At 50.5% G+C, this 27,721-nt stretch overlaps 1 protein-coding gene across 3 annotated transcripts in view; it reads left to right on the forward strand.

Annotated features, from left to right (window-relative positions):
• The window catches only part of LOC129119670 (uncharacterized), a 110,202-nt gene that overhangs the window by 15,257 nt on the left and 67,224 nt on the right, over nt 1–27,721 (forward strand). For all 3 annotated transcript variants that reach the window (XM_077179287.1, XM_077179286.1, XM_077179288.1), the window contains exons 7-25: nt 259–352; nt 1,349–1,522; nt 2,844–2,998; nt 5,401–5,530; nt 7,719–7,835; nt 8,341–8,496; nt 9,505–9,621; nt 13,967–14,113; nt 14,276–14,395; nt 16,103–16,261; nt 18,829–18,957; nt 19,188–19,337; nt 20,831–20,968; nt 21,765–21,911; nt 22,637–22,756; nt 24,881–25,027; nt 25,169–25,357; nt 25,983–26,122; nt 27,332–27,455. In XM_077179287.1, the coding sequence (XP_077035402.1) occupies nt 259–352; nt 1,349–1,522; nt 2,844–2,998; nt 5,401–5,530; nt 7,719–7,835; nt 8,341–8,496; nt 9,505–9,621; nt 13,967–14,113; nt 14,276–14,395; nt 16,103–16,261; nt 18,829–18,957; nt 19,188–19,337; nt 20,831–20,968; nt 21,765–21,911; nt 22,637–22,756; nt 24,881–25,027; nt 25,169–25,357; nt 25,983–26,122; nt 27,332–27,455 (2,653 nt within the window). The remainder of the gene's footprint in view (nt 1–258; nt 353–1,348; nt 1,523–2,843; nt 2,999–5,400; nt 5,531–7,718; nt 7,836–8,340; nt 8,497–9,504; nt 9,622–13,966; nt 14,114–14,275; nt 14,396–16,102; nt 16,262–18,828; nt 18,958–19,187; nt 19,338–20,830; nt 20,969–21,764; nt 21,912–22,636; nt 22,757–24,880; nt 25,028–25,168; nt 25,358–25,982; nt 26,123–27,331; nt 27,456–27,721) is intronic.

The raw sequence follows: 27,721 nt of genomic DNA on the forward strand, positions 1-27,721 counted from the left end.
TGTGCTGGCAGGAATTTCCTCCTGGAGCTCCTGCCCCAAGCAGAGATGAGACACAAGGGCAGGAGGGCCCTGCAGGGAAGGTCCTCAGAGGAGCAGCTCATGGCAACGATTCCATGGGAGCCTCCTCAGAGGTGTGGGGTTTGTGACGGATTTCATTCCGAGAGAGGGATTTCATGGATGCAAAACCCCACAGCTCCCGTTGTGACCCCCCTGATGTCGCGCCCGTTTCTTGCCTGGCTGTTATCCCAACCCTTGCAGGCGGTGGTTCTGATCACGGATGGGAAATCCAGCGATTCCGTGGAAGAGGGAGCCCGGATCCTGCAGGATGGGGGGGTGACAGTGTTTGCTGTGGGTACGTGTGGCCACCAAGTCCTCTGTGAGACCAGCCCTCCTTCTTCTCCTGTGTGACCGACCCTCGTTCTTCTCCCCAGGAACCATTCTTGATTCACCACACCCTCTTCCTGAAAACTGCTCCCATCCCCAGGCTCAGCCTTTCCCACAAGTCCAGGAAAACTGCTGTGTTCTTGGATATTTTTGTTGTTGTTGTTAAAAACTGATTTATTCAGTGAGAATCTGTGGTTTTGTACCTGTCAAAGCCACTTGGGAATTCAGAAGGGGTTCGATAAATGGTTCCATAAAAGTCAAAATGTTTTGATGTCACATTTAGAGAAAAAAAAAAATTGAAAATGCTTTTGCTTCTGAAGTTTTCTCTTAAAGGGACTCACAGATTGACTCAAAAATGTCCCTCGGGATAATTCCATGAGTGAGGAAGGGTTCCACTGCTCCCCCCATCCCCAAGAGTGAAATTCCACCAGCCAAATCCTTCCCTTCCCCAAATATCCCAGGGAATGACAGGAATGGTGGTGGGATTTTGATACAAAGAGCAGCCAGGTCGATTTGAACCAATGCGAGATGGAAATTGGGGAAGGATTGGTTTGTTGGGTGGGTTGTTCCCCCTTTATTTTTTTTTAAACCACAGGAAGACCCTGGAATTTTCAAACAGCCCCCCAAAATCCCGTTGTCTGCTCAGCACAGGAATGCCTCTGTACCCAATGGGAAGGACAAGGCCAGATCCTGCCCTGTTCCTGTTTTCCCCACCTCTCAGCCCATTACCAGCACTGAGACATCTCTATGGCACCTCTGGAGAAATCCTGACCTCTTTTCCCTGCTGGAAGAGGCTTCCTCTGCTTCCCCCTTCCAGCTTGAGGCTCCATTCCTTGTTCCCTCCTCTTCCTTGGCAGCACAACCCAAAATTGGTGTCAAACTCAAAGCCCAGCACGTTGCTCCCCCTTTCCAAAGCCTGGCCTGCCCCGTGGATGGTGTTTGATGTCCTCTTTCCCTCCCCTAGGGATCAAGGATGCTGACAAGAACGAGCTGGGCAGGATTGCCTCAGATCCCACCACGGAGCACCTGCTTCACGTGGAGGATTTCCAGCTGCTCCCAGACGTGGCTCCCAAACTCTCTCGGAGGCTCTGCTTCACCGCCTCGGAGCCACCGCGTCCTGTCAAGCACAGGGTGCAAGGTGTGTCCGGCTTCTCCCCTGATCCTGCCTTCCATCTGCTTAAACCAGCCTCTGGGTGTGCTTCCATGGGGATGAACTTGCCACGTCCCTCTGGGGGAGCTGGAGGGGTTGGGTGATCCCAGAGGAGCAACCAGCTCCTGCCTGGGGACAGTGGTCCTGGGTGTTTTCCTTGTGGCTGCCTCTCCATGGTTTGTTTGGGGATATCAGATCCTGGTATCCCTATTTTTTGATTTTTTTTTTTAAGGGATACCAGATCTTGGTATCCCTATTTTTTGATTTCTTTTTAAGGGATACCAGATCCTGGTATCCCTATTTTTTAGGGGTATCAGATCCTGGTATCCCTATTTTTTGGGGTTTTTTTAAGGGATACCAGATCTTGGTATCTCTATTTTTTGATTTTTTTAGGGATACCAGATCCTGGTATCCCTATTTTTTGATTTTTTTTTTTTTTTAAGGGATACTAGATCTTGGTATCCCTATTTTTTTTTTATTTTTTTTAAGGGATATCAGATTCTTGTATCCCTATTTTTAAATTTTTTTTAAGGGATACCAGATCCTGGTATCCCTATTTTTTTATTTTTTTATTTTGCTGCTGGATCAAACAAAAGGAGCAGCGATGGGATGGAGCAGCTCCTTGGGGTATTTCGTTGTGGGATTGTCACAGGGAATTCTGGCAGCACAGCTTGGGGTCTGAGGAAGAACTCCATTCCCTGCTGAAGATCCAAAGAGGTCTCCAAAAAGAGGTCTCCAAATATATTTCCAAAGAGATCCTGACACTGCAGCGAATCCAGAGGTGATGGCACTGAATTCCTGCCCCTTCTTGGCTCAGGAGCTCATGGGAAGCTGAGTTCAAAGCTTGGGGCAGAAATGGGGAGAACTTCACCTGAGGCTTTAAAGGGTCTCTTTTTTTTTTTGGGCCTCTTCTGTGGTTCTGCAGCACTTCAGGGCTCCCTGTGACATTCCATGGAAAATCCAGGCTTCCTGTGACATTCCATGGAGAGTCCAAGCTTCCTGGCAGATTTCTCCAGCGTTGGGAAGGAGTAGGGCAGGGAGGAGCTGCTGCCCCTTGCATTAACCAGGTGTTCACTGGGGAAGTGTAACCAAAAAAATTTTGGTTTCTTGCTTTGTGCTGTCAAAAAACTGGCCAAAAAAAAAAAATTCCTGCTGGATCATCTCCTGCCTGTAAACAGACCCCAGGTGTCCCTGTTCTCCTAACCTGAGTGACACCCATGGCTTTCTCTTGTGGCACGTGTTGACTCCATCCATGAACTTCCACACGTGGTGGAATCCAATCCAAACTCTTCCCTTTGTGCTCTTGCAGCTGAGCAGATCCTGGGCCCTCGGGAGCTGCGTGTCAGCGAGCACAGCCACAGCTCCCTGAGGCTCTCGTGGGTGGCAGCCACGGGCAGGGTGACAGGGTACCACGTCCACGTCCACCCCTCGCTGCCACCGGGGCAGCCGGAGCACCAGAGACAGGTAGGGTCATGTTCCCGTGTTACAGGGCCCCAGATGGGCTTCAGTTCCCAGTGTTGTGGGGTCATCCCATGCTGGGGGCACAGCCCAGTTAGGAGGTGACTCCATGTCCCACAGCCGTCCTGGTGACAGCAGGATTGGCAGGAATTCCTGAGGGTTGAAGTGGAGGTGTGGATCCACCAGTTTCAGTCCCCAATGTTGGGTTTTAGTTCCCCATGTTGTGGGGGTCACCCCATGCTGAGGGCACAGCCCAGCTGGGAGGTGGCACCATGTTCTTCAGACATCCTGAGCACAGGAGGATTGGTGGGAATTCCTGAGGGTTGAAGTGAAGGTGTGGATCCTCCATGGAATCCACCAGTTTCAGTTCCCAAAGTTGGGGTTCAGTTCCCAATGTTGTGGGGTCATCCCACGTTGAGGGCACAGCCTGGTTAGGAGGTCACTCCATGTCCCACAGCCATCCTGGTGACAGCAGAATTGGCAGGAATTCCTGAGGGTTGAAGTGAAGGTGTGGATCCCCCATGGGATCCACCAGTTTCAGTTTTCAGTGTTGAGGTCCAGTTCCCAATGTCAGGTTTCAGTTCTCAACATCAGAGGTTCATCCCATGTTGAGGGCACGGCCCAATTAGGAGGTCACGCGACGTCCCTCAGCCATCCTGGACACAACAGGATTGGCAGGAATTCCTGAGGCTTGAAGTGAAGCTGTAGGTCCACCATGGGATCCACCAGTTTCAGTTCCCTATGTTGGGGGTTCATCCCATGTTGAGGGCACAGCCCAGTTGGGCGGTCACTCCACGTCCCACAGCCATCCCGGTGACAGCAGGATTGGCAGGAATTCCTGAGGGTTGAAATCAAAGTGTGGATCCGCCAATTTCAGTGCCAGTGCTGGGTCTCAGTTCCCAAAGCTGGGTTTCCTTTCTAATGTTGTGGGGTTTTTCCATGTTGATCCCACAGCCTGGTTAGGAGATGGCACCATGTCCCTCAGCCATCCTGGTCACAACAGAATTGGTTTAAATTCCTGAGGATTGAAGTGAAGGTGTAGATCCACCATGGGTGTAGATCCACCATGGGATCCATAAGTTTCAGTTCCCAGTGTTGTGGGCTCATCCCGTGTTGAGGGCACAGCCTGGTTAGGAGGTGACACCACATCCCTCAGCCACCCTGGGCACAGTGGAATTAGCAGGAATTCCTGAGGCTTGACATGAAGCTGTAGATCCACCATGGGATCTGCCAGTTTCAGTTCTCAGTGTTGGGGCTCGGTTCCCAATGTTGGGTTTCCTTTCCCATTGTTGTGGGATCATCCCATGCCGAGGGCACAGCCTGGTTAGGAGGTGACACCATGTCCCTCAGCCATCCTGGTCACAATGGAATTGGTGGAAATTCCTGAGGATTGAAGTGAAGGTGTAGATCCACCATGGGTGTGGATCCACCATGGGATCCATAGGTTTCAGTTCCCAAAGTTGGGGGTTCATCCCATGTTGAGGGCACGGCCTGGTTAGGAGGTGGCACCACATCTCTCAGCCGTCCTGGATCCTTCAGCCTCATCCCTCAGCCATCCTGGGCACAGCGGGATTGGCAGGAATTCCTGAGGATTGATTTGAAGCTGTAGATCCTCCATGGGTGTGGATCCCCCATGGGATTCACCAGTTACAATTCCCAGTGCTGGGTTCCAGCTCCCAATTTTGGGAGGTCATGCTGGGTTAGGGGGTGGCACCCAACCTTCCCGATATCCAATCCTTTCTCTCCTTATCTTTATGATGCCACCACTCCATCCCATCCAGCCTCTCTGGCAGCATCTCCTGCTCCTCCTGCTGCCAGGGCTGTTCATTTTGGTGAGATCTCCGTGGATTTTGGGATTTTCCATGTCCTTGTGTGAGGGATGCTGCCGTGTGCTCCAGCTCATCCCACACAGCACAAAGTTTGGGAGTAACACTGAAGGGCAGAAGATACTTGCCCTAAAAGCTTTGATTCCTGATAATAGAACAAAGCTATGAAAGCTTAAATTATTAAGGTGGAGATTATTAATTGTATTAATTATTAAAATTGTATTTAACTGGAATGATCATCCTTGGCAGCTTCTGTGTTTTCCCTGTTATTATGAGATCCTGAAGTTCTGTTTCCATCTCCTGCCCTCAGGTTACATCAAAAATTCCTTCTCTGAGCTTAAAAAGGAACTTTCTTGGTTGTTTTCCCTTCATTTTCTTCAAAGGAATTTGAGATCACCTTTACCCTTAATGCACTCTCCACGCTCTATTTCCCGGGTTATTCCACAATTTGAGGATCACAACATCGGGGTGAGGGTTTTAAGAGGCTCCCGCCCATGGAGGTCACCTCGAGCAGGTGTGGAGGGCGGCCTGATCTTCTGCTGTGGGCGTGACACCGGTGTCCCTTGTCCCCCTGTGTGGCAGATGGAGGTGGACGGGGACACCACCACGGTGCTGGTGACAGATCTGAAGCCCAGCACCAAATACGTGCTGACGGTGAGGGCCAGCTATGGAGGGGCCCTCGGGGAGCCAGCAGCCACCAAAGGGAAAACGGGTGAGTGTCCCCTGGGCCAGCCCTGTGGGATGGATGGATGAATGGATGGATGAGGGATGGATGAGGGAGGGATGGATGGATGAGGGAGGGATGAGGGAGGGATGAGGGATGGATGAGGGATGGATGAGGGAGGGATGGATGGATGGATGGATAATGGATGGATGAGGGATGGAGGCTTGGAAGGATGGAGGGATGGTGGGAGGAAAGGAGGGTGGGTGGGTGGATGGATGGATTGTGGGATGGATGGATGAGGAAGGGAGAAATGGATGGTGGGATGGATAGCAGGATAGATGGATAGGGGGATGGAGACATGGATGGAAGCATGAGGAATGGATGGATGAGGGATGGATGGTGGCATGGGTTTGGAGCTTCAAATTTTATTAGAGAAGCTTCCATTGAGTCCTGAGGTGCAGGAAGCTCCTTGGCTTTCCAAACTCCTCCAAGAGGAGCCTGGATGGGGCTGGATCCAATCCCAGCCCCAGGTTGTCAATGCATTAAATCTAAGGAATTATAGAGGTGTGGTTGAACTTTGTCCAGGGATTAAAGATGGCAAACCAGGTTTATTTAGATTATATAAAATTTATATTAAAAGTAATGATTTCTTATGATAAATGAGTAGATTAAAAGATCTTAATCAAAATTATTTACTGCACAGTAGAGAAACTCAAACTACCAGGATAGGACAGAATCGTGCACTTCATCAAAGTAATTATACTATAGTAATTATATTAAAGTAATTGTAATATAATTAGCAAAAAAACCCCCACCCAATTATTGAGGTAGAGATTGATGTCACTCACCCAGACCAATGTCCAGGGGCAAATCTCTTCTGCTGACCCTCAAGGGGTGACTTTGAGGGGTGTCCCCACCAAAAGCAGGAATCTCCATTCCCAAGAACGGACATGGGGACATGCCAGGAGAAGGTTTGAAAGTGACACTGGACTTTCATCACCTCTGCTTTTAGGGATTTTCACAGTTTAAGGGGTTCACTCCCGGGATGAAGCTCCAATCCTGCTTAGCCCGAGGGATTTTGTGAAGAATCCCTCCTTCCCCTCCTTCCCCTCCTTCCCCTCCTTCCCCTCCTTCCCCTCCTTCCCCTCCTTCCCCTCCTTCCCCTCCTTCCCCTCCTTCCCCTCCTTCCCCTCCTTCCCCTCCTTCCCCTCCTTCCCCTCCTTCCCCTCCTTCCCCTCCTTCCCCTCCTTCCCCTCCTTCCCCTCCTTCCCCTCCTTCCCCTCCTTCCCCTCCTTCCCCTCCTTTTGTTCCCTCCCCTCACCCCCGGCTATGTCTGGAATTGTTTCTCTTCTTGAGGGAAGGTCTCTGACAGGATGAATAAATAAAGGAGTGGCTTTGAGGGGTGTCCCCACCAAAAGCAGGAATCTCCATTCCCAAGAATGGACATGGGGACATGCCAGGAGAACGTTTGAAAGTGGCACTGGACTTTCATCACCTCTGCTTTCAGGGATTTTCAGAGCTCACTAATCCCACTCTGCTCCCGGGATGAAGCTCCAATCCTGCTTAGCCCGAGGGGTTTTGTGAAGAATTATTCCTTCCTTCCTTCCCTCCCTGCCTTTTGTTCCCTCCCCTCACCCCCTGCACCGCCCGGAATTGTTTGTCTTCTCGAGGGAAGGTCTCTGACAGGATGAATAAATAAAGCTCCTCAATGAGGTTTGGCTCATCTGTACTTGCCAGCAAGAAGATGGAATGTCTTTATGGGTGGAAATAAAGCCATTTGATCTCTCCTCTTATTATCCCCAACACGAAGCCAGAGGCAGGAGCCATAAATCCATCTGCCCTGGCTGGCTGGATCCAAATGGGCTCCTCTCCCTTGGAATTGTGGCCGTGGGAGCAAAGCAGGCTTTGATTCATGGCTTTGATTCCTGCCCAGTCCGCAAGAGCTGCGGAGTGTCCCCTGCCCAGGGGAGATTTCCTCTGCTTGTGAAAGGATATTTCAGATCCCAACAGCATTCCCAGAGAAAACTCCCAAACTTTCTGCCCTGGGATGTTCTGTCCCTATTTTCCAGTGGAAAAAGAGTTGGTAGGGAGGGGGATTGTTGGTTTTAAGGAACCAGAGTTGGTGCTTCTCCTCTTTGTGTCTCTCTGTCCCTGAGGACAAAAGATTTTCCAAGGATCTTTTCCAGCATTCCAGCACTGCCACCTCCATTTCTGCCCTGTTTTTGTGTCCCCAAAGCTCCTGTGCCTCCAGTCACCAATTTCCGTGTGATAGAAGAAGGGCTTTTCAGCCTGAGGGTGGCTTGGACACCTCCCCTGGGCAAGCTGGAGGGCTACAAGATCTACATCCCCAGGGGTGAGTTTTATCATTTTTTTTATTAATTTTATTAATTTTAATCCATTTTTAATTGATTCTTCTTATTTTTTCTTGGTGTTTGCTTTATAAGGAGCAATGATCCAAGGGAAGGTGCTGTGAACTCCTGGCATGACTCTGGAAAGAGTTCCAGGATAGACATTTCCAAATATTGTGGTTCTTCCAGCATGGAGGAGAGTCCTTGGAAGGACTTTTCCTTGGAAGAACAAGCTGAAGGATGACACTGTGAATTCCCTGTTTGCCCTGGCACATCCAGATGTTTTTCCCTCCCAAGTGCCTGCTCTGGGGGGGATTTGGGATGAGTTTGGGATGCCTCCCACTCCCCTCCGTGGGATCTGAGGGCTGGCACGGCACAGCCAGAATTCCACCACATGGATTGGGAGGCTCCAACCAGGCCCCTGAGCCGCCTCCATGGTGTGAAGACCTCCCTGGTGGGGTTTATCCTCCTGGGAAGGCTTCACCGTCCCTTTTCTCCTTGATTTTGCAGCCAGCAAGCCCGGGGTGACCTTCGAGCAGATCCTGCGGGGCGATGTCTCTTCCCACCTGCTGGAAAACCTGCAGGAGGACAGGGAATACAGCATCAGCATCTACGCCGTGTATCCTGAGGGCCCGAGCCAGCCCGTGGCTGCTCTGGGCAGGACGTGTAAGAGCTGGGTCATCCCTTTTGTCCCCACCATGGTTGGTCCCTTTTGTCCCCAGCTGTCCTGTCCCCACCTTGGAGTTGGTGCCCTCACGCACCAGGACCTTCCCAATTCCATCCTGACTCTTCCCTCATGGACATGGACATCCTCAATGCCATCCCAAAGTTTGGGGGAATGTCAGAGATCGTTTTCCCTCCTGTTTTGCACCCACACTTCACAAAAGTTGTTTGGTCCCAAACAGGGGACAGGGACAGATGGGAATGTTCCAGCTCTGGTTTATGAGATGCCTTCAGCCCCTGGGCAGGAGCTCCTGGAAATCCCTCTCTTGCAATCAATCATTAAGGCTGGAAAAACCCTCTAAGATCCCTGAATCCAACCGTCCTCACCTCAGAGTTGGTGCCCTCACGCACCAGGACCTTCCCAATTCCATCCTGACTCTTCCCTCATAGACATGGACATCCTCAGTGCCATCCCAAAGTTTGGGGGAATGTGGGAGATTGTGAAGTGTGGGTGCAAAACAGGAGGGAAAGCAAGGTTGTTTGGTCCCAAACAGGGGACAGGGACAGACTGGGCTGTTCTCCCTCTGGTTTATGAGATGCCTTCAGCCCCTGGGCAGGAGCTCCTGGAAATCCCTCTCTTGGCATCGTTAAGGCCGGAAAAGCCCTCTAAGATCCCTGAATCCAACCATCCCCAGCCATGTCCCCAAGTGCCACATCCACATGGCTCTGAAATCCCTCCAGGGATGTGACTCCACCACCGCCCTGGGCAGCTCTTCCAATGCCTGACCACCCTTTCCATCAAGAGGTTTTCCCCAAAATCCAACTTGAACCTCCCCTGGCACAGCTTGAGGCCATTCCCTCTTGTCCTGCCCCTCATTCTGCGGGAGCAGAGCCCAGTCCCACCCGGCCACCTCCCTTCAGGTGTTCCCTTCACCCAGGTGAGCCAGGGGAACGTTGATGGACAAACAGCGGAGTGGATGCTCTGAAATTTTCTTTCCATCCTCCTTCCAGTGAAGCTCCTGCCTGTGGAGAACCTGGTGCTGCAGAATGAAACCACGGACACGCTCCAGGCCCGGTGGAGCCCTGTCCGGGGAGCAACGGGATACAGGCTCACCTGGACATCAGCAGGTATGGATGGGTGGGATTCAGGCTCACCTGGACATCAGCAGGTATGGATGGGGTGGGATTCAGGCTCACCTGGACATCAGCAGGAGAGACAGGGTGGGATTCAGGCTCACCTGGACATCAGCAGGTATGGATGGGTGGGATTCAGGCTCACCTGGACATCAGCAGGTATGGATGGGTGGGATTCAGGCTCACCTGGACATCAGCAGGTATGGATGGGTGGGATTCAGGCTCACCTGGACATCAGCAGGTATGGATGGGTGGGATTCAGGCTCACCTGGACATCAGCAGGTACAGGCTGGGATTCAGGCTCACCTGGACATCAGCAGGTATGGATGGGTGGGATTCAGGCTCACCTGGACATCAGCAGGAATGGACAGGGTGGGATTCAGGCTCACCTGGACATCAGCAGGTATGGATGGGTGGGATTCAGGCTCACCTGGACATCAGCAGGTATGGATGGGTGGGATTCAGGCTCACCTGGACACCAGCAGGAATGGACAGGGTGGGACTCAGGCTCACCTGACATCAGCAGGTATGGATGGGGTGGGATTCAGGCTCACCTGGACATCAGCAGGTATGGATGGGGTGGGATTCAGGCTCACCTGGACATCAGCAGGTATGGATGGGTGGGATTCAGGCTCACCTGGACATCAGCAGGAATGGACAGGGTGGGATTCAGGCTCACCTGGACATCAGCAGGAGAGACAGGGTGGGATTCAGGCTCACCTGGACATCAGCAGGACAGACAGGGTGGGATTCAGGCTCACCTGGACATCAGCAGGTATGGATGGGTGGGATTCAGGCTCACCTGGACATCAGCAGGTATGGACAGGGTGGGATTCAGGCTCACCTGGACATCAGCAGGTATGGATGGGGTGGGATTCAGGCTCACCTGGACATCAGCAGGTATGGATGGGTGGGATTCAGGCTCACCTGGACATCAGCAGGTATGGATGGGTGGGATTCAGGCTCACCTGGACATCAGCAGGAATGGACAGGGTGGGATTCAGGCTCACCTGGACATCAGCCAGTACAGGGTGGGATTCAGGCTCACCTGGACATCAGCAGGTACAAGGTGGGATTCAGGCTCACCTGGACATCAGCAGGTATGGATGGGTGGGATTCAGGCTCACCTGGACATCAGCAGGAATGGATGGGGTGGGATTCAGGCTCACCTGGACATCAGCAGGTACAGGGTGGGATTCAGGCTCACCTGGACATCAGCAGGTATGGATGGGGTGGGATTCAGGCTCACCTGGACATCAGCAGGACAGACAGGGTGGGATTCAGGCTCACCTGGACATCAGCAGGAATGGACAGGGTGGGATTCAGGCTCACCTGGACATCAGCAGGTACAAGGTGGGATTCAGGCTCACCTGGACATCAGCAGCTATGGATGGGTGGGATTCAGGCTCACCTGGACATCAGCAGGTATGGATGGGGTGGGATTCAGGCTCACCTGGACATCAGCAGGTACAAGGTGGGATTCAGGCTCACCTGGACATCAGCAGGTATGGATGGGGTGGGATTCAGGCTCACCTGGACATCAGCAGGTATGGATGGGGTGGGATTCAGGCTCACCTGGACATCAGCAGGTATGGATGGGGTGGGATTCAGGCTCACCTGGACATCAGCAGGAATGGATGGGGTGGGATTCAGGCTCACCTGGACATCAGCAGCTATGGATGGGTGGGATTCAGGCTCACCTGGACATCAGCAAGTACAGGGTGGGATTCAGGCTCACCTGGACATCAGCAGGTATGGATGGGTGGGATTCAGGCTCACCTGGACATCAGCAGGTATGGATGGGTGGGATTCAGGCTCACCTGGACATCAGCAGGTATGGATGGGTGGGATTCAGGCTCATCTGGACACCAGCAGGTACAAGGTGGGATTCAGGCTCACCTGGACATCAGCAGGAATGGACAGGGTGGGATTCAGGCTCACCTGGACATCAGCAGGTATGGACGGGGTGGGATTCAGGCTCACCTGGACATCAGCAGGTACAGACAAGGCTGGAGGTGTGTATCAGTGAGCAGGTCATGGAAAGGTGGGAGCTGTGAAATTCCCAAGGTGTTGGATGCACTTTGGATTGGATTGGATTCCATCTGTGTCCAGAGGGAACTGGGATTTTTTTGGGGGGGGTTTGTAACCGGTGGCGTTTTCTCTGCCATGGAAGCAAAATTTCCTGCTGTGGCCCTGCATGGAGCAGGCTGGTGGATATCCAACCTTGTTGCATGGAATTATTATTCCATGAGGAGCCTTGGAATAGCTGAGAGGAGCTGGGAAAGCCCTCCCTGCAGAGCTGCACAGCCCTGAGTATATTTGGGGTCACCCCTTTTTTGGGGGGACAACTGAGTATGTGATTTTTGGGGGGACAGCCTAGAAGTGCCTGTGCTCGTGGCTTTTCTCTCTGCTGCACTAAAGCCAGGCTGCATCCCCCAGAATCCTCATTTTTTTGGGCAAATTTGGGAGTTTGGAGACAGATCCACCTTTTCAGCTGGAGCTTTTCCCCTGCCCTGAACCCAAAGACATTTTATGTGGCGCTGGGAGAGGGAGCAGGAGTGAGAAATTCCAGGTTGATGGCAGATTTTGGCCTTGGGAGATGGATGTTTCTGGGGCTCAGGGGTGTCAGGACACCCAGGCTTTGAACAAAAACCACGTTTTCCTCTCCCTCAGCTCCCCTGGTTATGGTGGAAGGAGACATCTCCACCGGAAAAGGTGGGAGAACAGCTCCAGAGGTCACCAGGAGGGGAAAACCTTCCCAGGGAAGACATAAACCAGCTTTTATGGCTTTGTAATGACCCCAAACCTCAGCAGTTTGCTGTGCCCAATATCCCAGCTAGGGACGGAGCTCTGTCTGGGAATGGGGACACTGCGGGAACAGGGAGACAACCACAACACCTCCACCCCGGATTTCCAGCTGCTTGTGCACCTGGCGCCAGCTCGCCCCAATTCCAGGGGTGGAAAATCCCAAGGGCAGCCCCCTCTGGCCGCTGGGTCCGCTTCCCAAACCCCATCCCGGGATTCGGGGCGTGGTGATAGGATCCGGACCCTGCTGCACGGGAGGGGTTTGGTTTTACTCGTCCGGCTTTTAAAACCGGGATAAAATGAGCCCAAACTCTGGGTCCGCTTCCCAAACCCCGCCCCATCCCGGGATTAGGGGTGTGGTGGTGGGATCCGGACCCTGCTGCACGGGAGGGGTTTGGTTTTACTCGTCCGGCTTTTAAAACCGGGATAAAATGAGCCCAAACTCTGGGTCCGCTTCCCAAACCCCGCCCCATCCCGGGATTAGGGGTGCGGTGGTGGGATCCGGACCCTGCTGCCTGTCCCAAGCACGGGAGGGGTTTGGTTTTCCTCGTCTGGCTTTTAAAACCGGGATAAAATGAGCCCAAACTCTGGGTCCGCTTCCCAAACCCCACCCCATCCCGGGATTCGGGATGTGGTGACGGGATCCGGACCCTGCTGCACGGGAGGGGTTTGGTTTTACTCGTCCGGCTTTTAAAACCGGGATTAGATGAGCCCAAACTGGAGGTGGGGGACGTGGAGAGCAGGTGGGAATAGGGGGATGGAGCTCCTGGTGCTGCTGGAACAGAAAATGGGGACGTGGCACCATCCAGTGACCAAAGGGGGAAAGGCGTTTTCCCTCTTTTGGAGGTTTTCCTCCACATCCTGCTGCCTGCCGCTGGGAATCGCGGGTGGATCCGCAGGAATTCGGGTTTAACTCTTCTCCTGCTGGGCCCGTTCAGCTGAGCTGGGTTCAGCCCGCAACAAGGACATTAAAACTGGGCTTTGGGGCATCGCTGGCTTCAGCTGCTGCAGGGGAGGCAGGATGGCTCCAGCACGGAGTCACCAGGGCTGGGCAGGCTCTGGAACCTTTATGGGATCGCTCCCAGACCCCAACATGCCCGGTTTGGGGTTTTCCTGGTTTTTGGCAAATCCTGAGTTGCCTCGGTGATCCTTGAGCTCTTCCCAGTGGATGTGGGTTATTTCCACCTGCACCCACCCGGGGTGGTACCGATGGGGTGGGCTGGGCCAGGGGACACGAGTGGGGACAGGGGACAGGAGCTGAGGAAGGAGAGGACAGGGGCTGGGACAGGGGCTGAGCCAGGGGACACGAGTGGGGACAGGGGAGGACAGGGACTGAGCCAGGGGAGGACAGGAGCTGGGACAGGGGAGGACAGGGACTGAGCAAGGGATACGAGTGGGGATAGGGGCTGGGACAGGGGAGGTCAGGGGCTGAGCCAGGGGACAGGGATTGGGACAGGGGACAGGAGCTGGGACAGGGGACAGGGATTGAGCCAGGGGACAGTGTCTGAGCCAGGGGACACCGTTCCCTTCACAGAGGGCAGCATCCAGGACGTGACCCTGGGCAGCTCCTACAGCTACTACATGATCCAGGGGCTGGAGCCGGGCATGGAGCACACAGTGACCATCAACCCCATCTTTGGGGACATCGAGGGACCGATGGTGACTGGCAAAGCCACCACGGGTGAGTGTCCTGCAGCAGGGGTGGCACTCAGCCCATGCAGACATGGGGGGTGCTGGCACAGAGCTGGTGTCACTTCGGTCACTTCTCTGCATCGTTGGGTTTGGGGACGTCTTCGGAGCTGTTGGGACCTCGATGGAGCCGGGCATCTCCTCTCTCCTGCAGTGGCATCCAGCACTGTCCAGATGCTGAAAGTGAGCGAGATTTCCATCAACAGCCTCCTGGTGTCCTGGGATTCAGTCATGGGAGCCACCGGGTACCGGCTGGCCTGGGGCCCAACACCAGGTGAGATCCACCTCTGCTTTCCCTGGAACGGGAGAACCTCAGGAGTGCTGGGAGTGGGGCGGGTCCAGCTCATGAAGTGCTCCAAGCAGCCTCTCCCGCAATTCCAGAGTGTGAGCTGAATTCCTGGCCCCAAGGTGATGTCGTTATAGAGCACGACACAGCACAAAGTGCCACGGCTCCCTCAGAAGGGTGCAAGAGTGTGACCCTGTTCACAGGGGTTTTCGGACTGGGGAAGAGACGAGGATCTGACTCCATGTTTCAGAAGGCTGATTTATTATTTTATGATATATATTACATTAAAACTATACTAAAAGAATAGAAGAAAAGGTTTCATCAGAAAGCTGGCTAAGAATAGAATAGGAAGGAATGATAACAAAGGTTTGTGGCTTGGCTCTCTGTCCGAGCCAGCTGGGCTGTGATTGGCCATTAATTAGAAACAACCCCATGAGCCCAATCCCAGATGCACCTGTTGCATTCCACAGCAGCAGATAACCATTGGTTACATTTTGTTCCTGAGGGCTCTCAGCTTCTCAGGAAGAAAAATCCTAAGGAAAGGATTTTTCATAAAAGATGTCTGTGACACAAGAGAGATTTATTACAGCAACGTGTTGCTTTTATACTTTGTCAGGATGTTTACATTCACTTAACAGACACATTTACTGCCCATTGGTTATAGGAAGGAAACAAAGTTCTCAGTGGGTGATCAGGGAGCTGTGTCATTCTGTGAGCCAGCTGGAGTCTGTATCTCTTAACTTTCCCTCCTCCATCACATCTCCATGGTGACAACCCTGGTGTCTTCCCCAGGAGAGATAAGGGGCTTTCCTTATCATCAGGAAGCCTTTGCTGGCTCACAAGAACAGCACAGAATGTCTTTCCTACAAGGAACCAACCTGGCCCCAGCCCCACACAGTGTGAGAGCCCAGGAAGGAGACAGGGAGCATTCCCAGATTCCTGTGCTCTCCGGATGTGAGATGGTTTGGATTCAGTCCCTCTCAACTGGTTTGGATTGTTCAGGTGTTAAAATTCCAAAATAAATAACCACAGGAAAACTCTCCCTTGCCCTGGTGGACGCATGGAATCCCAGCAGCACTGAGGCTGGAAAAGACCTCCAGGTCCAACCTGTGCCCAATCCCAACCTTGTGATGGAAGTGCCACATCCAGGTGTTCCTTGGACACCTTCAGGGATGGGCCCTCCAAACCTCCCTGGGCAGCCCCTTCCAATGCCTGACCACCCTTTCCATGAGGAAATTGCTCCTGAATTGTCCTGGAGCAGGGGTCCTCCCTGAGGAAATTGCTCCTGAATTGTCCTGGAGCAGGTGTCCTCCATGAGGAAATTCCTCCTGAATTGTCCCGGAGCAGGTGTCCTTCATAAGAAAATTCCTGCTGAATTGTCCTGGAGCAGGTGTTCTCCATGAGGAAATTCCTGCTGAATTGTCCTGGAGCAGGGGTCCTCCATGAGGAAATTCCTGCTGAATTATCCTGGAGCAGGTATCCTCCATGAGGAAATTCCTGCTGAATTATCCTGGAGCAGGTATCCTCCATGAGGAAATGCCTGCTGACTTGTCCTGGAACTTGTGTCCTCTGTGAGGAAATTCCTCCTGGATTGTCTCAGAACTTGTGTCCTCCGGCCGAGGGAACGCGGTGGATTTCCCAGGATGCCACGGAGCTGCTCCTCAGCCTCTTTCTCCACTCTTTTCTCTCCCGAAGAGTTCTTTGGCAAGGACCGTCCCCGGCACCTGTCCCTGGGCAGGTCGGTGGCGTCCCAGCAGCTCCGCGGCCTGGCCCCCGGCACCGAGTACGTCATTTCCCTGTCCGTGCTCTTCGGCCCTGGGGAGGGCCCCGGCGTCACCACCTCGGCCAGGACAGGTGAGTGCAGGGGCAGGATGGAGGAGCTGCTACAGGACGTAACCTCTGAGTACCTGGTTCGACCTCGTGTGTCCCTGACCGGGGCTGTCCCCGTGCTCCGGGCTTGGGAAGAGCTTCGGGTTTGTAAGGTCCCAGATTGGTTGGCGTTGGAAAGTTTAGAAGGGTCGGAGAAGTGGGAAGGTTTGGAAGAAGTTGGAAGGGCTGGAAGAGTTGGAAGGGTTGGAATGTTTGGAAGAGTTTGGAAAAGTTGGAAGAGTTGAAAGGGTTGGAATGTTTGGAAGAGTTTGGAAAAGTTGGAAGGTTTGAAATGTTTGGAAGGATTGGAAAAGTTTGAAGGGTTGGAAAAGTTGGAAGAGTTTGAAAGGCTAGGAAGGGTTGGAAAGTTTGGGAGGGTTGGAAAAGTTGGAAGGGTTGGAAAGGTTTGGAATGTTTGGAAGGGTTGGAAAAGTTGGGAGGTTGGAAGGGTTGGAAAAGTTGGAAAGTTTAGAAGGGTTGTAAGAGTGGGAAGGGTTGGAAGGGTTGGAAGTATTGGAAGGGTTGAAAGGTTTGGAAAATTTGGAAGTGTTGGAAGGGTTTGAAGAGTTGGAAAGTTTGGAAGGGTTGGAAAAGTTGGAAGGTTTGGAAGGGTTAGAAGAGTTGGAAAGTTTGGAAGAGTTGGAAGGGTTGGAAGCCCATCTTGTTCCAACATTTTCCGCTATCCCAGGTTGCCCATCCAAACTGGCCTTGGACGCTTGCAGGGATGGAGCAGCCACAGCTTCTCTGGGAAATCTGTGCCAGAGCTTCCCCACCCTCACAGGCAGGAATTCCTTCCCAAAATCCAACCTCCACCTGCCCTGTTTCAGTTTAAAGCCACTCTCCCTTGTCCAAAGTCTCTCCCCAGTGGTGAAGTGCCCAGTCTGAACTCACTGATCTTCCAAATATCCCAAATTTCACACCAATATTGAGTCCTCAAAATTGTTAGGATCCATCCGAAAAAAATCTGAAAAATAGGAAATCTGGGTAAAATCTGCTGTAGGAAGCCATAGGAAGATGAAGAGGGTGGGACATCCTAGCGCAGTCCTTTGTGCTTGGTGATAAGGGCTGTCCCCTTCCTAAAGAATTCCATAATTCCAAAGGAATCCTTCCGGGAGATCAGATTCCCTGGACAAGAGGCAGCAGGTGCAAACCCTTTGTGTCAAATAGGGAAAGGTGATGGACAAACCTTGTCCCTGTCTCTCAAACCTCTGGGCTGCCCTGGGAGCAGGGAAGGGGCAGCGCTGCTGATCCAAAAGCAGAGGGGGAATTCTTGGAAAAGGTTCCGAAGTGGCAGCAGGTGCCTGGAAACCCTGAAATACCACGTGGAGAAAGTGATCTGACCCTTGTGGGGAAGAGAACAGGGAATATTCCACAGCCAGGAGAGCTCTGGGCGGGTGTTTCACCTGGGGAACTGGGATATGGATCTCCTGAACTGACTCCATGGATCCCTGAACCGCCTGGCCTGGCCTCAGTCCCACTGGATCTAAGGCAGAACGTGCTCCTTTATCACCTCAAGGAGCGGTGTTTCTCCAGGTGAGGATGAGGAGACACCAAGGATAAACAAAGAGGCCATTTTTAACCCATCTATACCATTTTTACTAATTAACATGTCAGTGATGAGCCTTTGTGCAGGAATCAGGACACTCCTGATGTTGTCCCCATCACCCCGGCCTGGCCTGGCCTTGGTCCCACTGGATCTAGAGTAGAACATGCTCCTTGATGACCTCAGGGAGTAAAAAGTGGTGTTTCTCCAGGTGAGGATGAGGAGACACCAAGGACAAACAAAGACACCCTTTTTAACCCTTTGGCATAATTTTGACTCATTAACCCTTTGATATAATTTTGACTCATTAATGATGAGCCTTTGGGCAGGAATCAGGACACTCCTGATATTGTCCCCATCACCCTGGCCTGGCCTGGCCTTGGTCCCACTGGATCTAAGGCAGAACGTGCTCCTTGATGACCTCAGGGAGTGGCGTCTCTCCAGCTGAGAGCAAAGAGGCCATTTTTAACTCTTTTATACAATTTTGACTCATTAACCCTTCAATATAATCTTGACTCATTGATGATGAGCCTTTGTGCAGGAATCAAGGCATTCCTGATGTTGTCCCCATTACCCCGGCCTGTCCTGGCCTTGGTCCCACTGGATCTAAGGTAGAACATGCTCCTGGATGACCTCAGGGAGTAAAAAGTGGTGTCTCTCCAGGTGAGGATGAGGAGACACCAAGGATAAGCAAAGAGGCCATTTTTAACTCTTTTATACAATTTTGACTCATTGATGATGAGCTTTTGGACAGGAATCAAGGCACTCCTGATGTGTTTCCCATCATCCTGGCCTGGCCAGGCCTGGCCTTGGTCCCACTGGATCTAGGGCAGAACGTGCTCCTTGATGACCTCAGGGAGTGACATCTCTCCAGGTGAGGATGAGGAGACACCAAGGATAAGCAAAGAACTCGATTATATCAAAAAACTCTTGGATATAATTTTGACTCATTAATGATGAGCCCTTGGGCGGGAATCAGGGCGCTCCTGATGTTGTCCCTGTCCTGCAGCTCCTCTGGGATCAGTCTCCAACTTCAAGGTGACGTCCCACACCAGCACCAGCCTGTCCTTGGCCTGGAGTGCCACAGCCGCTGCCACCAAATTCAAACTCAGCTGGAGCCCTGTGGGAGCAGGAAAAGGTGAGCAGGGAAAGGACATTCCAGGCACCTTCCCAAATTCCTGACCCCACCTTGAGGGGTAGGAAAGAGATCCCGCAGCTGGGAAACTTGGTCCTGTTGGGGGTCCTTCCCCCTCTTTGTTTTCCTGGTTTTATTTGTGGAGATAATCCCCAGAGCTCTGGGCAGTGCAGCAATTTCCTTTGGAGGAAGGAAGAGAGCTCCAGGCTCTGAAATATCCCCATTTTTTCCAGGAAAACAGGTTGCCAGGACTCGGTACCTGGGCAGCCGAGTGCTGGCCCATCGGATTGAGCAGCTGGTGCCCAACACCCTGTACAGGGTCAGCGTCCGGGCTGTGTTCAGCAGGACTGAGGGGCCCGAGGTGATCCTAACTCACCTCACAGGTGAGTCCTGCTGGGAAAATGGGGAATTTTTCATCACTCGGGGTCACCAAATGTGGTCGTGTTCACATGGGTCCCAGGACGAGGGAAGAGCTGAGAATCTTGAGTCCATGTTTCAGAAGGCTGATTTATTATTTTATTATATATATTAAAAGAAAATTATATATTAAAACTACACTAAAAGAATAGAAGAAAGGATTTCATCACAAGGCTTGAAAGGAAAGGAATGGAATGATAATAAAATCTTGTGACTGACCAGAGAGTCTGAGCCAGCTCACTGTGATTGGCCATTAATTAGAAACAACCCCATGAGCCCAATCCCAGATGCACCTGTTGCATTCCACAGCAGCAGATAACCATTGGTTACATTTTGTTCCTGAAGCCTCTCAGCTTCTCAGGAGAATAAGATCCTAGCAAAAGGATTTTTTCATAAAATATCATGGCAACAGCAAAACCCTCCTTCAGTTTGGGAAGCAAAGCTTGGGCTGGTCTTGGGCATGGGATTGGCCCAGTTGGTCAGAGCCTGGTGATAAAAACACCAAAGTTTTGGGTTCAATCCTCGTGTTCATCCACTTAAGAGCTGGACTCCACGGTCCTGGTGGGTCCAGCTCAGGATATCCTGTGGATGGTGGAGGCACGAGCAGCCCTCATTGCTTGGTGGCAACAATCCCTGGCTGTTCCCAGGGGAGGGAGTGGACACATTCTTCTGGCATGTTGGACAATCCTGGATTTATCAACGCAATTCCCAGAGTTTTTTATCCAGAAGCACCTTGGGAATGATGCAGGAGCATCTCCGCAGGCACCAGCCAGGGTCACTCACCAGCCTGCACTCCTGAGGTTTTGGGAATTCCTTGGATTGTTGTCACTATAGGACGTGAAACAACACAAGCAAGGTGAAGAAAAGGGAAGTTTATTTCCTGACTCCAGCATTTACGGATTTCTAAAAGTGGCAGTGGATTGGAGGGTGACAGTGCCACCTCTCCAATGACACTGGACAAACCAACAGCCCATCAAATTTCTCCTCCTCCATAAAAGAATGCAAAAGAATAGGTTATTTGCAGAAAGTGTGTGAGAAAGTTTGTGACAAGAATGTAAACATCAGAAGGCTTGGAAAATCTTAAAAAATCAGGGCGACAGGTTGTGGCTCTGCCTCTTCCAACACGGGATTCTGGCTCCTTTCCGTGTCTTCTTCTCCTGAGTCCATCTCAATGAGTTTTTCGGGGAATTTGAAGATGTGTCTGGATGATCCACCCTCTCCTGGAGTTCTTTTCGTGTCCCTCTGCGTGTCACCAGTTTGGTGTGGGTGGTGAGAGATGTGGATGAGGTTCCTCAGCTTGGATTCCATGGATCCATTAGGAATTTCAGCCTGACATCCTGGATAATGTTCGGAAAGTAGACATTGAATGAATGCCCAAATTTTTCTCCTCCACCACAGCTTGAAGGCATGGTGCCGCTCCGAGACTGAGCTGAAATCTTATCCTGGTTCATTTTTCCAGCTCCTTCTGGAGATTCCAACCCCATCCCAACCATCCAGGACCTGCGGGTTACCGACACTGGTGTCAGCACTTTGAAGCTGGCCTGGAAAAGGCTTCCTGGGATAAGTCACTACAAGATATCCTGGGAGCCATCCAATGGTAAGAATCCCAATCCTTGGTCAGGGAGCACAAGGAACCCACAAAAATGGGGAGTTTGGCTCAGGAAATTCCTTTTTCCACGGGTGGTTGGGGTAGGCTGGGGGCTTCAATGGCTACAGGGACAGGCTGAACTCCTCTAAACCAGCCCTGAGCTAAGCTTTAGGCTCTAACCAAGGATATAAATATAGTTAGGACTTGGGAATTCCAAGAATTAGTTCCTTTCCACATTTGTGACCAGATCTCTCCTCTGCCTGTGCCTCAGTTTCTGTGGTGGTGTTCACAGGGGTGCCAGGATGAGGGAAGAAACAAGAATCTGACTCTGTGTTTCAGAAGGCTGATTTATTATTTTATTTTATATATTATATTAAAAGAAAATGATATATTAAAACTACACTAAAAGAATAGAAGAAATGATTTCATCAGAAGGCTTGAAAGGAATAGAAAGGAATGGAATGATAACAAAATCCTGTGACTGACCAGAGAGTCCGGGACAGCTGGACTGTGATTGGCCATTAATTAAAAACAACCACAGATGCACCTGTTGCATTCCACAGCAGCAGATAACCACTGGTTACATTTTGTTCCTGAGGCCTCTCAGCTTCTCAGGAGAAAAGATCCCCCCAAAAGGATTTTTCATAAAATGTGTCTGTGCCTCAGTTTCCCCGTGGGCAGAATGAGTCCCTAACTCTCCTCCCTGGCCAGACCCTGCCAGGTGTGTGTGAAGCTGCTGTAACCATGGCTCTCACACTTCCCTTTCTGTGGACACCACGGGTTTTTTGGGCGTGTCTCCTCTCAGGTGACTCGGAATCCTCCCAGCTGGTCCCAGCAGAGGCCGTTTCCTTCACGATTCCCAGACTGAAGGACAACACCACCTACACCATCTCCGTGTCTGCAGTGGGAAAGGGGCAGGAGGGACACCCCATGGTGCTCACGGCCAAAACCTGTGAGTATGGGATTCATGGGCTGGGATAAGAGCATCTCCATAGGGGAGCGAAAGAAAAAGAAATATCAACCAGTTTTGGTTGATGCACACCTCATTCCTGGAATTCCAGAATGTTTTGGGTTGGAAGGGGCCTTGAAGATCCTCCACTTCCAACACCTTCTGTAGGTTGCTCCAAACCCCATCCAACCCGACCTCGTTTCTTCTCAGATCCCACAAAAAAAAACAGACATTGATCCTTTCTCCTTATTATCAAGGAATATTGGTATTTCCCTGTCTTCCCCTGCCAATAATTTCCATTTTTGTGGCACGTTATCTTGGAATTCCCTCTTTATGCAATACCTTGACCTTTTCCAGCAGGTAAAGGCCAACACCCCTCATGAGTTGTGCCAAAACGGGCAGGTTTGAGATCAAACCGAGGAGAAAATCAGGGATGTGGAGCCAACACTGGAATTTCAGGGAGCATCTGGGAAAAATAAATCACCAGAAAAACTTCATTACCCATCCCAAAACCTCAAGTTTCAGTCAGTTTAAAGTCCAGACTGAAGATCTGGCAAAATTTCCCCCAATTCCCACCAAATGAGAAGCTGGTCTGATTCAGCTGCTTGGAAAACCCCTGAAGTGCTGAAGGATCTCCTTCCTCCCACCAGAATCACGGAATCTGGGAGGCAGAAATGCCCCCAAAGCCGTCTCCAGCCCCTAAGCTTTGTCCCTTGCTTTTCCAACAGTGGATTTGCCCAAAGTGATGGAATTCACCGTGCAGGAGGCCACGGATTCCAGCGTTTCGTTGTCCTGGAATTCCGTCCCCGGAGCATCCCTGTATTTGCTGATGTGGGGATTGTCCTCAGGTAACGTTTGGGGCAGGAAGGAAACCCTGATCCATCTCCCGAGCTCCTCTGGACCCTGCTCAGCAGGACAACCCTGGAGGTTTCCATGGCTTCCTTCATCTCGGCTTCCCCATTTGGCTGAAAAAAGAGGGAAAATGGGAGCTGGAGGAGGCTCACAAAATGTCCCATTTGGCCACTCCAAAATCCTCGGGGGGAGGAAAAAAAGGAGGGGTGGGGAAAAGGAATTTCCTTTTTCCTCAGGAAAGAGGAATTTTGGCATTATCTGTGTCCCTTCCTGTCCATCAAATCCACCAAAAAAAAGGTGGATTTTTGTCATCCATAAAACCTCATTTTTATCTGTTTCAAATCTCTGCTCTGCTGTGAAAGGCTTTTAACAATTCCTTAATCATTCCTCACCATTCCTTTTCCCAACTGATTTGGCTTTTCAGGATTTGCCCTTTTAAAGCACTGACTCCATGATTTTTTGTCCTGGAATGGACTAAAATCCTCTCTGAATTTGAAGTTGTCCCTGTGGCTTCAACCACAAACTTTTTTCTAAGATGAGTTCATGTCCAAAGTCAATAAAGAAACCAAATCCAGTGGAATTCCCTGTAATCCCTGCAGTGCTTTTGGAGCTACCAGGAGCACTAATTTTTTATATATTTTTTTTTTAATTCCAAGGATATTTCAGGATTGGCAGCTCCATAACTTGCAGGTTGTGTCACTCAGGATGAACCATCCCATGACATCAGCATTTTTTTTTTGGGGGGATAAATATTATGGAAAAGTGGTTTGGTAATGGAACCTTTGGGGATCTCTGGAGTGATTTTAGTGATCCAAAGCAACTGTTCCCCTTCCTGTGCTGTGCTGTTCCTGTGCTATTGATCTGGAAGGACGCAGAAATCCCTGATTTCGGAGTTGCCAGGGAATCAGGAGTGGATAATCCCATGTCTGACAGTCCCCCTGTGCCCTCCCTCCATCGATCCAGCTGCAATGGGTTCATAAACATTGATTTCCCATCACCAGCAGGTGAATCCTGACCCCACTCCTCCATAGGATAAAATCTATGCTCCTGAGTGAGGAATTCCAATTTTTCCCGGTTAATTATCCCAACTGCCAACACTGGGATTTAAATTTTGTTTGATTTAAAATTTGGCCCTTTATTTTTTTGTCTTGATTAATTTTCCTTCATACAACTTGATTTTTTTTTCCCTAAATAAATATTATTTTATTACACATTTTTCTTGCTCCTTTTTAAGCTCATTTAATGCCCTTTTCCCGGCTGATTCCACCCAGCCTGACCCATAAAAAATTGGATCCCTTTCTATTCCACTTGGGATCATTACACCTGTGGATCAGACTAAATAAACCAATTATGACTATTTTGATTCAGGGAGGGAAGCACAAGAGTTTAAGTCAAATTTCAAGAGGGATTTTACAATTTTATTTAAAGGAGGAAAACCTTCATTCCAAAAATTTTTGTGGGGAATTGAGAACAGCAAACTGGATTTGATCCTTGGAGATCTTTTCCAACCTTAATTCCATGAGTTGATGACAGTGGAACAGATTATTTGCACTGATTTTAATTCTTGACATACAAACTGAGCTTTTTGGGTGATTTTTTTTTTTTTAAGGAAAATGTTATTTCAGGATAAAAAAGCTACAAATTCTGCTTTGAAAAATGTCAAATTCAAAATTTATTATTTCTAAAGTAAAGCACTCAGGAAATAGCAATCATTATTATCACACTTTTTTTCCCATCATTATTTTAAATCAAAACTATGAATTGTGTGCAGCCAAATTTCTCAGTCAAGTTTGATTTTATTTTTCATTAAACTTTCCATTCATTCCCAGAAAATAATCTTATTTCTATCCATAAGAACCACTGGATAGAAATTGCTCTCTCAGCCTTGAGCACCAAATTCCCTCAATTTTTGCATAAATTCCAAATTTTCAATGCACAAAATCAACCTGATTTCATCTGGTTTAGGACCCAACCACTGCACTTTGTGAATTATTTGCTTTTGCCTCTTCTCCAAATCCTGGGAATCATCCCCAAATTCCTGTTTGCCAACAGTGACGCCACCAAAATGGGAATTCCTCTGTTTTCCTGGCTCCCAGTCATGTTCCTCCTGTTTTCCACAGCTCCTGCTCTTTCCCAGGAATTGTTGCCAGCAGCTTCCCGATCCCATCGAGTTACAGGGCTGAGCTCCAAGGAAATTTATCTGTTTTCCATAAAACCAATGTTTGGAGACTTGGAGGGACCAGAGACAACGCTCCTTGCACAAACAGGTCTGAAGGGTGGGGACCTGGATTTTCCAGGGAAAACTGCTCTTGAGGCTGAATTTTGGGGTTTATACCCTTTTTTTTTTTTTCTTTGCTGGAGAGGCTAAAAGAGGTTTAAAATTCACCTTTTCTGTTTGGGTCCTACAGGAGGAGCTCCCAGGGAGCCACCAACTGCTCCAGCGGCTCCTGCACCGTTGGATGTGAGGAAATCTCCATCAGGATCTCCCAGCAGCGTGGGCACCTCTCCTCTCCCAGTGCCCACCAGTACAAAGCTCCCAGAGCCCCCAGTTTGGACCAGCACGGTGTCGGCACCGCTGACAACCCTGCCTGGGCCAAGTGAGTGTGGGGAGGAGGATGATGATGATAATGATGTAGAAACAGTCAAAGCTCAGAGACCAGGATCTTCTCTGGTCCAAAGCTCAGAGATCTTCTCTGGTGTCCAAAGCTCAGAGACTGGGATCTTCTCTGATGCCAAGCTCTCAGAGACCAGGATCTTCTCTGATCCCAAGCTCTCAGAGACCAGGATCTTCTCTGATCCCAAGCTCTCAGAGACCAGGATCTTCTCTGATCCCAAGCCCAGAGACCAAGATCTTCTCTGATCCAAAGCTTTGAGATCATCTTTGATCCAAAGCTCAGAGACCAGGATCTTGTCTGATCCAAACCTCTGTGACCATGATCTTCTCTGATTGCAGGAGCTAAAACTTAATTTTTTGAGCTAAAGCTTAACTTAGGTCTTAATTCCCAGAATAACGAGAGCGGACAATGCCAGGGAAGGCCCAAACCCCATAAAGGCAGTGAAGGCCTCAGCACTACCCTAAGGGGTGAAGGTGCTGCTGCTCTCCCAAAAATTGGCATCACAAGAGGTTTGGGGTTTGTTTTGGTGCTCTGAATGTGCAAAACCCCAGGATTTAGGGTGCTTTAGGACCCCTCAGCTTACGGAATTCCTCTCTTCCCTCTGCAGTTTGTGGGAAGCTCAAGGCAGACGTTGGGTTCCTGGTGGATGAATCCTCGAGTATCGGCCAGAGCAACTTCAACAAAGTGAAGGATTTCCTCTTCCGGATCGTCTCCTTTTTCCCCAAAATTGGACCTGGAGGGACGCAGGCAAGATTTTCTTAAGTTTTTTTCCTGGAGAGAGTCTGCTCACCCCCCAGGAGTTGTGGAGCAGAAAGACCAGGGAAAGACCTGTGTGGAACAAAAACAACAGGAATCAAAGTCTCCTCAATGTCAGCTTTCCCATTTGGAGAGATTTCCATTTCTGGGTTATTTTTCCAAGACTGAATCATCAGGAATAAAGCAAATTCCACACCTGAAATGCTGTCTAGGTTAGCCCAGAGGTCTCTTAGGGGCATATTCCCCTCTTGGATCCCATCTCTGGGCCAACCCAGAGTGGGGAATGGTTGGAAATCCAGAGTGGGGAATGGTGGGAAATGGTTGTGAATCTAGGGTGAGGAATGGTTGGAAAACAAGAGTGGGGATGTGGTTGAGAATCCAGTGGGGATATTTGGGAATCCAGAGTGGGAATGGTTGGGAATCCAGAGTGGGAATGGTTGGGAATCCAGAGTGGGAATGGTTGGGAATCCAGTGGGGAATTGTTGGAAATCCAGAGCAGAGATGGTTGGGACTCCAGAGTGGGGAATTGTTAGGAAACCAGAGTGGGGATGGTTGGGAAACCAGAGTGGGGATGGTTAGAAATCCAGAGGAAGAAGGGTTGGGAATCCAGAGGGGGAATTGTTGGAAATCCAGGGTGGGGGTGGTGGGGATCCAGGGTGGGGAATGGTGGGAAATCCAGAGGGGGAATTGTTGGGAATCTAGAGTGAGGACAGATGGGAATCCAGAGTGAGAATGGTTGGAAATCCAGGTGTGGATCCAAGTGGGAAATGCAGGATGTCCCAGCAGCTCCTTCCTCCAACAGAGAACCAAAGCCCCAGGTCATGACAGGAATCACCCCCAGGACAAATGAAGCCTGAAGGATTTAATGACAGCAAAGCCAATGGGAAGACTCAGTTCCTCATTTATTTGGGGTCATTTATTTAATTTAAGTTATGAAGGGAGAGTTACGGGGCTCAGTTTAAGTTGAGCAGGAAATGGGAATTTCTTGGACTCTGCTTGGAGGTTTTAGGTGAATGATGAAATCACCCTGGGTCAACAAATAACTCTGGGAACATAAAAAAAAATTGATTTAGGTGAGGATCTGAGTCCCTTTTCCCAGAGAATTCAACCTCTTCCCATTCCCGGTGCACCATGCTCTGACTGGAGGCAGTCTGTCCCGATTCCTGGGGATTTGGGGGTTTTAATCCCTGTTTTTGGCAGGTTGCTGTCGCTCAATACAGCGAGGAGCCCAGGGCAGCTTTCCACTTCAACCAACACCGCGACCGCAACGGAGCCCTCGGAGCCATCAGGGGGCTGAGCTACACCGGGGGCAACACCAAAACAGGTCTGGCAGGGGACTGGACACCTGGGGTGGTCCTTCTGGCCCAGGACAGAACCTGGAAGCCAAGGAAAACATTTCCCTCAGTGGTTTGGAGCCGTTTCCTTGGTGGGAATGTTGTGCTCAAAGTTGTTCTAAATTTAGGAATGAATTAAATTTGATTTTCAGGAGTGGTTTTTCCAACCGCTTGGTGCTTTATCGATGTGCTGGTTTTTCCCCTGGGTTTTCCTCATTATTTTATGATTTTGCCTGCTCCTGAGGGAGGTTTTTAC

The sequence above is a fragment of the Agelaius phoeniceus genome, chromosome 5 (assembly GCF_051311805.1).
Source record: "Agelaius phoeniceus isolate bAgePho1 chromosome 5, bAgePho1.hap1, whole genome shotgun sequence".
NCBI lineage: Eukaryota > Metazoa > Chordata > Aves > Passeriformes > Icteridae > Agelaius > Agelaius phoeniceus.